Consider the following 13,859-nt stretch of genomic DNA (forward strand, 5'->3'; position numbering starts at 1 on the left):
TTATTTTAGAGAAATAACTATCAAATGTGAGTATGAGCACTGTCAACTCAGGTATGTTCTCAGGCCTATTCTAATGTCATAAATGAATTACAACATTAAAAAGCGTAGCTCTGTTCTGGAAAAAAAAAAAAAAGAAAAAAGGAAAAAAGAGTCTCTATTTATATCTTTATGACTGTTGAGTGAGTAGATGTACAGAAACACAAGCCAAAAAAGAAGCCAGTGAAGAAATTCTGATGGAAGTTTGCTGTGATACTTTATATTACAAGTCTCAAGGTGCTCTTGAACAAGACCCAGATAACTGGGGAAATGTTTAGCTGCAGTATTTCTGTGTCTACAGTGATTTCCCTTTTAAAGTCTCTCCTCTGCTGAGGTTTTTCTTTTCTGTCATGTTTTCTGACAGGGAAACTGCTCTTTCTTTACTTGAGGAGCGAGCAGCATGAATGTTATTAAGCAGAGTGCAAAGAGGGTCTTGCACAGCACATTGCAGTAGACACACACCTGACTTCACATGGAAATCAAAAACAAAAAGAAAAAGACAGCAAAAAAAGCCAAATATTCTGCTTGGATCAACACTTCACTCTGAGTGGGGTGTTATTAGGGAAAAATACATGATGAAACCAATGAATAGGTTAAGATTCAGAAACCAACAGGCAAATGCTTATATCTACTTAATGTGATGCTTTAACATGCTGAGATATGGCTATTTCGTTTTCTGCTTACTGCCAGGTAAATGTCAGCCTGGTTTTAAGCACATTTCCCCCTCCTCTGAAGGAGGATGCAAGATGTTTTGCTGCCTTCAAATTTAGATTAATTTGAAGTTCCTTTTCCACCATTCTTTCTTTGTGTTGGTGTCTCAATTTCATTGTTTACTTAGCTGGAAAGATACCATCTCTGCCCCTCATCTGACAAGATATGAATCAATCTGTTTCTGTGTTCTTTATGCAGGAAACAGAATACAAAACCGAACAGCAGATTTTGAACAAAAATGTTCCCAAGTCAACTAGAATCTCACAAAAAAGCTTCGCTGTGTTTTCAAAGGGGCATAAAAAGAATGCAAAATTGAGTCTTATTCAGAGAAGAATAGATTTTCTTGACCCTTGTATATCTTACTCATGAGATGCTGACAGACACATGAGGAAAATATTAAGTATCTTTCTTAGTCAAATAGCAATATTTGGGAAAATATGTGCAGGGATAATAAAAATATCACCTCCCAGTTAATAAAACATCACGTTCTTGGAAAACAGAACCAAATACAGTTCCATTCCATTCTTTCACCCTTCTTGTGCTCTGGATTTTGCCTCATCTGTGTTTACACCAGGTATTTTTGCCACTTAAAGGCAGCTGACCTTGACAAGGTCGTTTTGCTTCTCTCCATCATCTGTGTTTTCTTTGCCATCCTTTTTTTCCTGTCAAGACTCAAAGCATTGTAGGGCAACAACTGTGACCAGCTCTGCTCGAGTCAAAAACCAATTCAGCAGCTCTGAAAACAACACTTTTATTAGGAAAAAGGGGATTCTCTTTTTGGAGCACCGCCATAGAAGAAGGAGGCACGAACAAGAAACACATTTGGACCCTTTTTTTTTCCCTATGTTCCTACCTAAAGAAACGTGCATCTATTTTCTTTTTCTAAAGGAGGGCAAGGAAAATACGCCTCTGCTTCACAAATTGAGACGGAACGTTGTTGCAGGCCAGCGGAAATGATAGCCTGGTGAAGCAGGCAGGGATTTGAAACAATGAAAAACTAACATCTTTCCATTAAAATTTCATGTGTTGCTTTTCCAGGAGGCGCTGCTACTCAAGTAACACCGACATTCCCACTGCAAGCACGCGGCAACAGGAGGAAAAAAACCCGCTTCAGCCTCAGATCCCGCGCGCATCAGAATTCATAACAACCAGGAGGTTTTTTGCTTACACTCCCAGAATTTTCTCAGGCCAGATCAAAACCTGTTATTGTAATAGGAAATGGGTCATTACTCAATTTAAGTTTCATCTGCAGGGGGGTGGGAGTTACAGAGTCAGTGAGGGAGCTGGTGGTGCTCTCTTGCAGTGCTTGAGAGCTGCACAGGATTCCGCTGTTTTAGGGAAACTTCCCCAGTAATTTTTTGGTAGTGATGATAAATTTGTGATACGTCAAAGAGAGGCTCTGGAGCACTGCTTAAACCCCTTAGTTTTTACTGAAGGCTTAACAGAGAGAGTGGGGAATATAATTCAGGGAACAGAGCAGGACTTCATGAAAAACAACATTTTTTTCTACTATAAACTCTTTATCCACAGCTAATTTACAAGCTCGGGCAGGGTCTTGGCTCCTGTTCATGGTTTAATGGGTCAGGGGTTACAGCTGTGGTGCTGGATTGATGGTTGGTCCTGTTGATCTTAAAAGTCTCCTCCAACCTTGATGATTCTGTGATTCTCTGAAGGTGACATCACACCAATTTTTGTCACAAACATAATCATGCTGTGTCTGTCTGATGCCTATTTTCTGGACAGCTTGCAACAGAGAGCTCCTTTACTCTGTCTGTCCTTCTCATAATCCCTCTGTATTTTGCTAGAGTAAAACCAATGATCCTACAGATGCTTCAGACTTTGCTACCTGAATGATAGAATACAGCCCAAATAAAGCATTTAAAAGGCAAAATAAACCAAGATTTTATGCCGCCTTATTTAATTTCTAGGATTAAATTCAATTACTACTATAAACATTTCCATAAAATGAATTGCAGAGGAAAGCTTTGCAAAGTCAAAAGCAATTTAGGAAGGGCAATGCTGAAATGAGCAATTTAGTAACATTATTAATGTGAATAATGCATTTAATTTGAAATGATTTGAGGAAAAAAACTAAGTTAGAGTGCAACCCATGGAATGGCCATCAAATACTGCTGGAAGACAATTCTGAGTAGGAAATCAAGGCATACCTCCTCATTTCTGTAAGGTATGTGTTTGATAGCACTGCTAGAAATAGAATGGCAACATGCTAAGATTAAAAAAAAATAAAAAAATAATAATAAAAAAAAAATAAAAATAGGAAAAAAAAAAAGGAAAGGAAAAAAGCTTTGTTGTTTATCTTGTCGTCTTGAGTTGCACACTGTCCTAAGAGCAAATAGTGACCATCTGGTTGAAAAACTAAGTCTGTGGTTTATGGGAAATTGAAGAGGAAAATAAAGTGACCTGTTTAACATTCTAGCCTGGGCAATGCAAAGTCAGTAAATTCAACAGTGTGCAGATCAGGGGTGGGCATCAGCCTCTATCTGCTTTTGTCTTTGCCTAAATCACTCAGAGCTCTTTGTCCATTATTACCTTATCCCACCCCTTGCTGCCTTTTTTGCAGGAAAATTTATCTATAGCAAGTGTCTGGCAAAGAGTGGGAAAGATCTGTGTTAATAATTTATTCCCAACCTGCCCTGTGATGCTGCTGCATCCTGTGAGCCACCAGCCTGTGTGAACAGAATGTGACACTGTGAAGCCAGGTAGGCACAAGAACAAGGAGATGCCAAAACTTATTGTCCAAAATAAGTCCTTCAAGTGGAAGTGACAGCTGCCAGAAAAGAGATGGTTTTGCATTGGAAGGATAAAATGGTCAATACTGACTGTAAACATAATTTTTTATCCCAGTAGAAAGCATAAAAAAAAGGCCCACCTCTGCACAGTTTTCATTTTGCTGTCTGAAATCTGAGAACTTTAGAATTCGGAGAAATTTTAGTGAAAAAACAGCACCAGCTTTGCATCTGGAGAAGCAAAGAGCCTCTTTTACTGCTGTTCCTGTAAAGAACTTTGATTCCTTTCGTGGCCTAGTGGTGACAGCCGTGGTTTATTGAAGCTGCAGAGAAGTACAGGTGTTTTCTGTTTATAATGTGATATATTTCAGTTCACAGCTCCTGCAGAGGACCCTGTCCCTCCAAGCCCACTCACAAGGCACGGCTTAGCAACCCAACCCTTCCAGAAGTCATGCAATTTCCTCATTATGTTAATTACCAGATTGGTCTTAAACAAACATTTCATCCAATTCTAATTCTGCATCTTTCAAGCCCTTATTTAATTAAGGTGTTTTTAAGCATTTTCTGTTCATTTTTTTTTGTTTTTTACTCAGTGAGGGTGTTAAAACTATAAAACTGGAGGCCACACATAAATCTCTTATCTAGCTACTTTAACCAGTGTTGGTATTGATACATGTTTTGCTAAGGACACAAAATATAAAAATGCAATTTAACAATCCACAGGGTTTTCTCCTTATGAGTTCTTGAACAGATCTCCAGATGAACTGTTGAATTGCTATGGTGCAGTGATTTCTTGTCTAGAATTCATTGCAAAAGAACAGATAATTACATAAAAAAATGGGGGGAAAGGGTCAGGTGGAATAGCAGACAGGACAAGGATCAAATACCACGTGAGAGAATTAAAAAGTTCCTTATTCTTCAACGACAGATGAATGCCAGCATTGAAACAAATTCAGCTAACCAATACTAGATGAAAAATAATGTTCTCATCCCATATTAAAAAAAATAAATGAAAGATTCACCCCATGTAACTTTTCTGATTCAAATATTTCTCTTATCATTTAAGTTGATTGTCCATCTTTCTCTGAGGCTGGCAGAGTAAAGACACATTTCCACTGCTGGAAACTACTCTACAAAAGAAGAGTAGAAGCTGGGTTTGGCTTAGCTTTCAAACAACAGCTCTTTGATTTGATCTCTTGGAAGCTTAAACACTGCAAATAAACGCTAGAAAATGAATATAAGTAGATCTTATGATGGCATGATAGAGATGTGTTTTGTATATGTATAACGGAGAGAGGATAATTATTTGGAATGCAATTTTGCCTTTGTTTTCAAACAAGAGGCATTTTGATGCGAAAAAGATGGTTATGCATTAAACTGAAAGAATAATTTGATTGCAGCTCTGAGACAATCTAACTGCGTTGATAAGGAATCTCAGTAATATTGTCTAATACTGGAGATTAGTTTGGCAGGAAAACACCCAACCCAAATCTATTATACCACTGGCAATCATCACATTTTTAAAACATGTAGGTACAACAGTTGCTCTGCCAGTCTTCCAACAATCTGCTTATCACCAACTGCTTTTTCTCTAATAGTGCTTAGCAGGTTCCACAATCAGCAGGAGAAACATTGTAATTTGACATTGCCTTAAAAAAAAAAAACAACAACCCAACACATCATCAGTTTTAAGATAAAATACTGACAATATCCTGGTATGGTTGCAAAGTTAGGACGAAAAACAATTTGTGCAGAGGGGATGGTTGAGTGGGAGGAGAAAGCTCCAGGTGTTTGGAGACACCCAATGAACTGACATGCCAGAATTTAACTAACTGGAAATAAGAAAAGGGAGTTCAAGCTGCTGCCCTGATTTCGCAATAACAGCAGAAAATTAGCAGTAGAGAGGGCATGGATTTTGAGGAAAATGTTAATTCTTTAAAGTTACACCCTCTGCTAGGAAAATGAGATATGGAGTGGCAAAAATCTATTTACAAGAGCACCAGTTGCACTTCTTTTCAATAATCTTTACAGCCTCAGTGCCTCATTTTGGGCATAAGGCAGGGAGCTGTCCATCACTTCCTTTAATGCCAGATTACTGAAGAAATGGGAATTGGGGTGACCAAATGGAAGAGCAGTCCTGGATTGGGTCCAGAAGGAGCCTGAGCACTCCAAAAACTTGCAGCATCCTCTTCAAGGGAAAGGCAAGGGTATATTTGAGGAAGCATGTGGGGAATTCAGCCCCAGGTCTGTGGCAGAGCTAGAAGAATACAATTTTAGTCATCTCATCTATTTAACTTTCCCTCCATGTCAAGAAAACACATTTTTTCTTTGCCAACCGTGGTGTTTGGTGAAAATAAGTGTTATTTGTGGAACCTGGTGCTTGTAGAGTCTAAGTCACAGCAAATTTTCAACAACTGCAGCATGGTTGAGGTGAGTATTTTGTCCCCAGAAACGCACATTCTGTGCCTGGAGACACAAAATACTTTATATTCCTAAATTATGGATGCAGCAATCCAAAACACTTTAAAACAAGGAGATTAATTGTTAATAGCTGCATTTTAGAATACGAAGGAGATTCAGAGTTATCCTTTTTGAGTGAAAACTGAGTAAAACAGTCCCAGCTCCTGACAGAGGAGGATTTATCTCTAGAGTTCATCCAAAAGTGCAAGTAGCATTTGATGCATGATTCAATCACCTCTCAGCAAACATTATCACAGCAGGTGCTCTGAGATGGATGTCAGCACACCAGCTTTTAAACTGTTGATAGCAACAGTGTTAAGGCAAGGATACCCCAACAGCAACTTTTTAGTCAGAACAGATCTGCCCAAGTCATCCACATCCCCCAACAACAATCCTAAAAGGAAAACTGCAGGATTTCCCCACAGTTTTTCAGCCTTTCTCGTGAAAATTAGAGAACATAAAGCAGGAAAGGCATGTGGGGAGCATTCAGAAGGCATGGAAGGCTGACATGGTAAATGTGAAATTGGTAAGCCAGCTACTTCAGCACAATCCAGGAATCAGGACTAAATGTCTGGCTTTAAGCTCATTTCAGGGCTCTGTGGAATCTCTCTGGGCCACATTCCCTGTGGAATGTCTGAGGGAGCAGGGCATGCAGGCACATTTGCTTTCACAAATTTGCTTTTCCTTACAAATGTGTTTTGACTAAACTCTGTGGAAACAGCAGCTTCCACATGTTGATGATAAATCTGATTTCAGTCAGTGTCTTGTAAGGCTTCAATAAAATACCCTGCGTTTTAAGGACAAGAAAAGCCACAAAAAAACCCACAGAGAGCTACCAGCAGGGAGAACAAAAATGAGCAGATGAATTCAAATGATAGACATGTCTCTGTTACGGAATCATTACCTACACTTGAAGCATATGAGACTGTCTCAAGTCATGGCCTGAATTCAGAATAACCAGCCTGTGGCAGAAGCTAGGGACCACCTTAAGCACTGGAAAAACAAGTGGATTTAATGCCTTTTGGGTTTTAGTGGGTTCTTTTTCCTTTTTCCCAAAAATGAAACCTTAGGATCCTTTTTTGAGGACACATCATTCATGTATAATGATTTTCAGGAAAATAATTTGTTCATATTGTTCACATTCCTGTGGAATTGTTGAACTCAATGCAAAGCCATATGGCAAACTAACCAAAAGATGAGCATTACTTCATAACTTCCTTTTTTTGACCAGACAATAAAAGATTATTCTTTATAGTTCAAGGACTTGCAGAGACAGTGCAATTGGTCAGACTAAATTTGCAGGTTCAGGTAAATTCAAATATAGAAAGACTCACAACAGCATGAAAAGTTTGAAAATGTGAGGATTAACTATGCTGCCCCTTGCCATCTGCAGCTAATTAAAAACACACTGTCATCCAGAGGAGCAGGAACACACAACAGGAAATTTCTGTGGAGCCTCTGCACACCCTTGGTTTGACTGATGGGGCTGAAATATTATGCAACCACCTCTCTTTCCTGTGGAGAAACACTTTCATCTGCTCCTCCACCATGAAACACAGCAATGAAATGTTCATCCTCTCCAGAAGTTACTAACTGCTCTTCCAACATGCTGCTCTATTTCAGCAGACTCCAGGATCTCCAGCCATTCCAAAGTTAAATAGGTAGGGCAATTTCTCCTTCCTTTTATAGAAAGCATGTAAACTTGGGGGGGAAAAAAAAAAAAACCCAAACCAGCAGTAATCCTATTCCTAACTTGCTTAGCAACTGTAGGCAAAAAGGCTAATATGTCATAATTTATATGTGAAGAGATTGCAGGGGGTTAGTAGCCACGTCTGGTGCTATTGAGGCTTCCCACTGAGAGCTGCACTGCAAAGTGGCAGCTGACTGAAAACACTGCTATTTTCAACAGTTCAAAAAATGTAAATGTGTCAGTGGCTGGTCAAACAAGCTTCCACACCGGTGATTTATTGAAATGCCTCACATTAGTGAGTTGTATAAATCACTCCTGGGCTGAAAACAACCCCTGTGCACAGGTTTGTAATGAATTCAGGAGCTGAATCAGTCTTGCTGGCTCCAGAGTCCTGTCAGAAGGTAATTTTGGGCAGCCTCAATTAGACAAAGACAATTTCTACGTGTGGGATCCTCTGAGGTGCACAGAGCTGAAAGCAAATGTGCTTTTCCAGGGAGGCTTGGAAGGGCAGAAGGGGGGAAAATAAACTCATCTCTCTCAACAAATGACAGAAGTTCAGTGAAACAGATAGGCAACTACCATTTTTGCTCATTAGCAAAGGAAAACTGAGGCTAGTGGAGGCATCCCCAGGTAGATTTTTCTGCAGCTGTGATAACAAAAACATGAAGATGTGTTGGGCTTTCAGAGCTCGTGGCAGGGTTGGGATGGTTACACTCGGAAACAGAAGAATTTGAATATAAAACTGAACCAGAGAACCGTCCCCCATGCCTGAAACACAAAGGAGACAAACACCTGGGAAAATCCAGGTGAAAATTTACCTGCAGCCACTGTGACTGGTCATTGTGGCCCGAGGTCCAGGCATTCACTTTGCCTTGCTTGTCCAGCCGGGCTTTCCTGGGCTCCCAGGCGAACATGTCCATGTTGAGGGTACGGAAAACACTGGAGGCAGTGATCTGGAAGTCCTGGATGTGTCCTGATTTCATCCCCAGGGGCTCAGAGCAACCTGGAACAGCAGGGCAAGATCAGTGGCAGTACCTGCTTATCCCTGTCAGGGGTTTAGGTTTTCTCTTATGGCAGAGAAAACCTGCAACACTCGAAGAAAAAGATGTAATCAGGACTATTGTCGAAGGAGCTCGAAAACAAACAAATGAAAAATAGTCAATTCAAGGCACTTTGTTTCAACAATTGGGTGAGTCAAAATCAAGATAGAGAATTCAACATATTTTATCCTGGCATAAATTTATGAAGCGAAGCAAAATGAAAAGATGGCTTTTGTCTGTGCTTATCTTATTTTTATTTTCCTGTCCTGCAGGAAAATATTGTTTCCCCTGTTCAGTTTGATTTTCCTCATGCTTTTATGCCACCTCACATCAACCATGTGTTTGCTTACTGAAGAAACATTACTTTTTCTTAAAACCTCTGCTGAAGTAAAATGCTAAAAAGCACTCAGCTCTTTTACACTTTCTAATTACTTGACATCTAGGTAATAATCCAGAAAGCCCAAAATCCCACTGAAAAGAGGGGGAGACCACAGAAAAACAATTGTGAAGGAGGGAGAATAGTAGGAGGATAACACTTAGGAGAAATCGATAGTTAATGGCTTATTTGTTTGTGGACATCCCACACCATTGAGTTATTTTGACTGTAGAAAAGATAGATCTTGGGCTTCTCCCTTCTCTGTTCTGCATGAAAAAAGATAAAAATAAAAACTGGTAAGTGGCTCTGTGTTCCTCTGCCTTGCTGTTGTGTGCTGGGAATGTGGAAGGTACATTTGGATGCAGAAGAGGGAAGAAACAAGCTGAGACACCACTGAAACAGCAGGACTGGAAACCAAAGGCAGATGAGCAGCATGGTTTTAAGATTTAAACCAAAGAAACCTCACCAAAACAGAAAAAAAGTCAAATGTCTGAGAGAGAGGAGGCTGCTAAGAGGACAGGGAAGGTGGATATATGGCTAAGGGGGTGGAGTGATGCTTGACAGTTGAGGAAAGTGAAGGATGGAAAAGATGGAGATGGGAACATGAAAAACAAGCTGTTTTTCTCATTTCCTTCCTGTCCCAGTGTCAAAAACCTGCATATGTGCAGTTATAATACTAGCAACATGATCTTAAATGCAGTATCTCCTCTAGATAAAATTTGAAAGTTTGAACACAATTCATGTTTAATTAAAAAAAAAAAAACAAACACAAACAAACAAATGAGAAACCAAGAGAAAACAGTTAACTTTTGGAAAAAAATCCCAGCCTTTCATAACTGATTCTCAGCACACAAATGGAAATGGCACAGCCTTGTCTGCAGAGAGGACTCATTCAAAAACACAACAAAACAATTTTCCTGGGAGTGGGAGGGAGCAATTGATAGTATAAATAAGAGAGACTAATCTGCTGCTTTGGAGGAGGACTTCTCTTGTTATTAAATTCTGAAGTATCACTCCAGAATCACAAGGACTGTCAGCAAGAGCGTTTCATCCGAGGGAACCGAAGGAGGCTCCTGACACAAAACCATGGGTTGTCAAAGCTGTGATTCAGTGCTGGCCCAATCCATCAAAACCACTTCTATCTTTTCTGAGTATTATTATTGATTTATGAAACAACAGCTGTGCCTGCCTGTGTGCCTGTGCGTGCGTGCATGAATTAATGGGATTTTACACTCGCCTGCCTTCTCCGTGGCCCCAAAGGGGGTGGGAAGGCAGTTGTTAAAGGTAACGGGAGAAAGTGAGAAGAACAAGGAGAATCTGAGGAGGCAAATGTGATGCACACAGGTGTCAGCATGTCCTGGTGCTGTGTCACAGAGAGCAGAAGCTTCCCAGCCCCTGCCACAGGAGGTGGTGGCTGTTCGGATGGCTGAGCCCCAACCTGCAGCACGAAGGACAGGACCATCAAACCAGGACTTTGTGTCATCCCTCAGAGGTGTGTGTTTATAACAATGCTCATGTCTCCCTGAAACATCTCCTCCCCACTGCATGGCACCTTTAAATTTGCTTTTAAAAGGATTCAGTTTCCATTGGCTTTTTTAAAATCTGTTAGAGATGGCTGATGCAGACTCACAGCTGCACCCACTGGAGCACCTTCAGCTTTGAGGCTCTTCAGGCACCTCCATCTGTCATAAATTACACCCCACACCTCTGTGTGTTTGAATCTAACTAGGTATGAGTTTGCAGGTCTTATTTGGTCTAGCTTGATGAAACAGGAGTAGGGAAATAGCGAGAAAGAGTGGGGATTAGCACCTGAAAATTGGAAGGATCAGCACAAAGGTTCCTCTCTGTTGTCTCTTCAGAGGACAGAAACTTTGAGTTTTTAGTCTGCATCCTATACTGTGCCCCTCATCTGCCTCTTCTTTCAAGAATGCTCAGACCCTCAAAGGAAATATTCAACATCCAATGTTGCAAAGGCAAACCCACAAATGGATCTGCATGCAACAGTGTGCATGAATCTTGTCCTGGACAAAGATTTGTGCAGTGCTGGCAAAAGCAACAGATGTCAATTATTTGGGGGCAAAGGTGATTTTGCTTCAGTTCATACTATGATATTTTTTGTTTCTAAAAATTGAGAGATTTAAAAATTTTTCTTCATATTGTCGAATCATAGGATGGTTCAGGTTGAGAGGGACCTTAAACATCATCTAGTTGCAAATCTAATTCCAACCCCTTTGCCATGGCCAGGGACACTTTTAATTAAAACCTTGATGCCTTAAAGCCCCGTCCAGCCTGGGCTATAAATACCAAATACAGGATTCCTTTCCAGACTGCACATTTCTGAGGACAAATGAGGAAAGGGGAACCTATCTTTAACTTCAGGTGTGGTAAAGTCCCCCTGTTTGTCTGTGTGAATGGTGCCTACAGGGAGTGTTAGGATAAATAAATAGCTACCAGGGAACAACATGCCCAAAGGAGATGAAAATTACACACTCAGGGGCTTTCTCTGAGAGAGTCTCACAGGGATGTTCGGGTTCTGGGGGCCAACATCCCTCTGCAGGAACTGAGAAACCCCCAACACCAGGAGCTGTCTGAACTGGTGCACAGGAACCTGCCAACACAGCTGAGCAGCATGTTTTAGGGGCTGCCTGCAGGAAGGCAGATGCTTGAGTGCAAGAGTGAGTGACACTGTTGTGTGAACACTGATCTGCTGTTAAAAACAACAGCTTGATGCTGCTATTAATAACAGCTCAATGAATAAAGGCATTCTAATAAGCAGTAGCTGTGATCTGCCTCTCCCCTCACATCAATACTCTGTGAAGGGGAGGGAGGGCAGGACACAGAGATGTGCAGAGCACAAGCAAGGCAGGAACACACGGCCACAAAAATTAATGCCTAATTTATTGATGTTTGGCCCACTAGCATTGATCCTGGTTTTCAGTAAGATCTGACTGTGGGTCCTGGAGAGTAAAGCTGTTTATGAGACTAAAGCAGAATGCACTGAACATTTTGCTGAAGTTTGTCCTAAGAAGGAGTTAGCTTTTCTGATGATCCAATGCAGCAAGCCTCTCTGAATTTATCACTCTCTTCTCTCTCACCAGACATGTTAGAGAAGGCAGACCTCTCAAAGTGCTCTTCCACCCAAGGCAGACCACCTGGAATTAAGAGTGAATTAGTCTGTGTAATTACACCTTTCTTTCAGTAAGGTTGAAATTGTTCTGCTGAGCCTTGGCTGTCCACAGTTTTAAGAAATGATGACCTTGACACTGCTAGGAGACCACTGAAATTAATTCACTCCACTAGCTTTCACAGTTCTTTGAGCAAAACAATTCCTAGTCATTCTGGCAAGGACTTACTCTAAATTGTGGTTCCAGAACTGGAAGATATATAAAAAAAAAAAGTAAATCTAATAGAACAAAGCAGCTAGACAGGATTTTCTATTTACTCTTAAACCTATCTGTATTGGAAAAGGGCTACACCAAGATTAATGCATTAACTTTTCATTTCTGAATCTGGTTTTGACTGAGAATTGTTTAACTCCAGCTGCTTTGATGCATCACTCCTGAACTGGATGACTATTTTTTGTAAACAGGCAGCGACATAAAAATCACTCCTAAATGAACCAGTGGAGTGCTCCCACCAGTAAAAGGTTTATCTCTTGTAAAAGTATAAGAAATTTACATGCTTTTCTGTATTTGCAAGGGAACACAGTTCTTGCAGAAGGTGGCTAGAGGTCAGGCTTTACATTTCAGAGCTGTAACACAAATCTGAGGAAGGTTTATACTGGGTCCACTTATTCATTTACTTTTTGTTACAAGACGCTCTCCCTGCTTGTGCTAAGCCCAGAAAACAAACCCAAACTGAAATCTTGATTGAAGCAGCCCAATCAAATTGTATTTTATTGGGCTGGTCCTCGACAGCAGGGGAAGCAGGCTCGTCCCTCCAAGGTTGTCACATAGCACAGAGGTGGTGTGACCCTGCAGCCAGGAGGAATTACCCAAATCAGGTGTGAAAAGTGCTGCTGCCATGAGTCCACAGCAGTGCACAGCCAGCTCTGGGGCTCAGGAAACATTTCTAGACCAGAGTTAGGCTGCCTGCCTTGTGGTCTGCTCAGGGTGGTACATTACAAGTCCCCATAGCCATCCATACACGTTAAAACTGCTAAATGACCTTTCCTAGGCAGATTGACACACAGAGAAGAAAATTATGAAGTGTCACTGTGCTAACACCACACAGCCTCACTACTATTTCCATCCCACAGACCTTAGATTTCACTTAAATCTAATTTAGAAGAGTCTGTCCCGCCGGATGAGCGCAGGCTGGCCAGGGGCACCGCGCGGTGGGGTGGAAATGGTGTGGTCCAGGGAGGAGGGACTCTGGGCATCCCACCTGTGAGCTCGCAGCCAAGCAGCTCCATCCTGAGGGTGCAGTGCCTCCTGCACACCTGGGGGTACAGCCGGACGTACTGGGCCTTGATGGGCGGCGTGAAGGAGTTGGCGTACGGGGTGTTGTTGTCCACGTTCCCGCGGAACACCTGCGCCCGCACAAAATAAAAACAAAACAAACAGAAGGCTGTCAGGAGGATCCCTGGGGCCCTGCATCTCGAAAGCACCTGTGTTGTTCTGTCTCTGTGAGGTTTTCCCCCCGGATTGCTGCGGTTTGAGAGATTCCAGTGCCCCAGACAAGTTTTCTCAGTCCTGCCCGCGTCGTGATGGGTTTGCCACCTGTGCCGAACCAAGGCCTCTGTCTTGTCACTCTTTGAAACTGAGGCTCCTAGTGCAACTAAATTACGCCTTCTTTTC

General features: G+C 41.4%; 1 protein-coding gene across 1 annotated transcript in view; it reads right to left on the reverse strand.

Moving 5' to 3' along the window:
• EDIL3 (EGF like and discoidin domains 3) overlaps positions 1-13,859 on the reverse strand; it is a 231,965-nt gene that overhangs the window by 40,228 nt on the left and 177,878 nt on the right. Inside the window, exons 8-9 of the mRNA XM_086868065.1 lie at positions 13,447-13,591; positions 8,463-8,647 (exon numbers count right to left, since the gene is read on the reverse strand). Coding sequence (XP_086724191.1) covers positions 8,463-8,647; positions 13,447-13,591 — 330 coding nt within the window. The remainder of the gene's footprint in view (positions 1-8,462; positions 8,648-13,446; positions 13,592-13,859) is intronic.

This window comes from Cyanistes caeruleus, chromosome Z (assembly GCF_971803275.1).
Source record: "Cyanistes caeruleus chromosome Z, bCyaCae1.hap1.1, whole genome shotgun sequence".
NCBI classification, from domain to species: Eukaryota; Metazoa; Chordata; class Aves; order Passeriformes; family Paridae; genus Cyanistes; species Cyanistes caeruleus.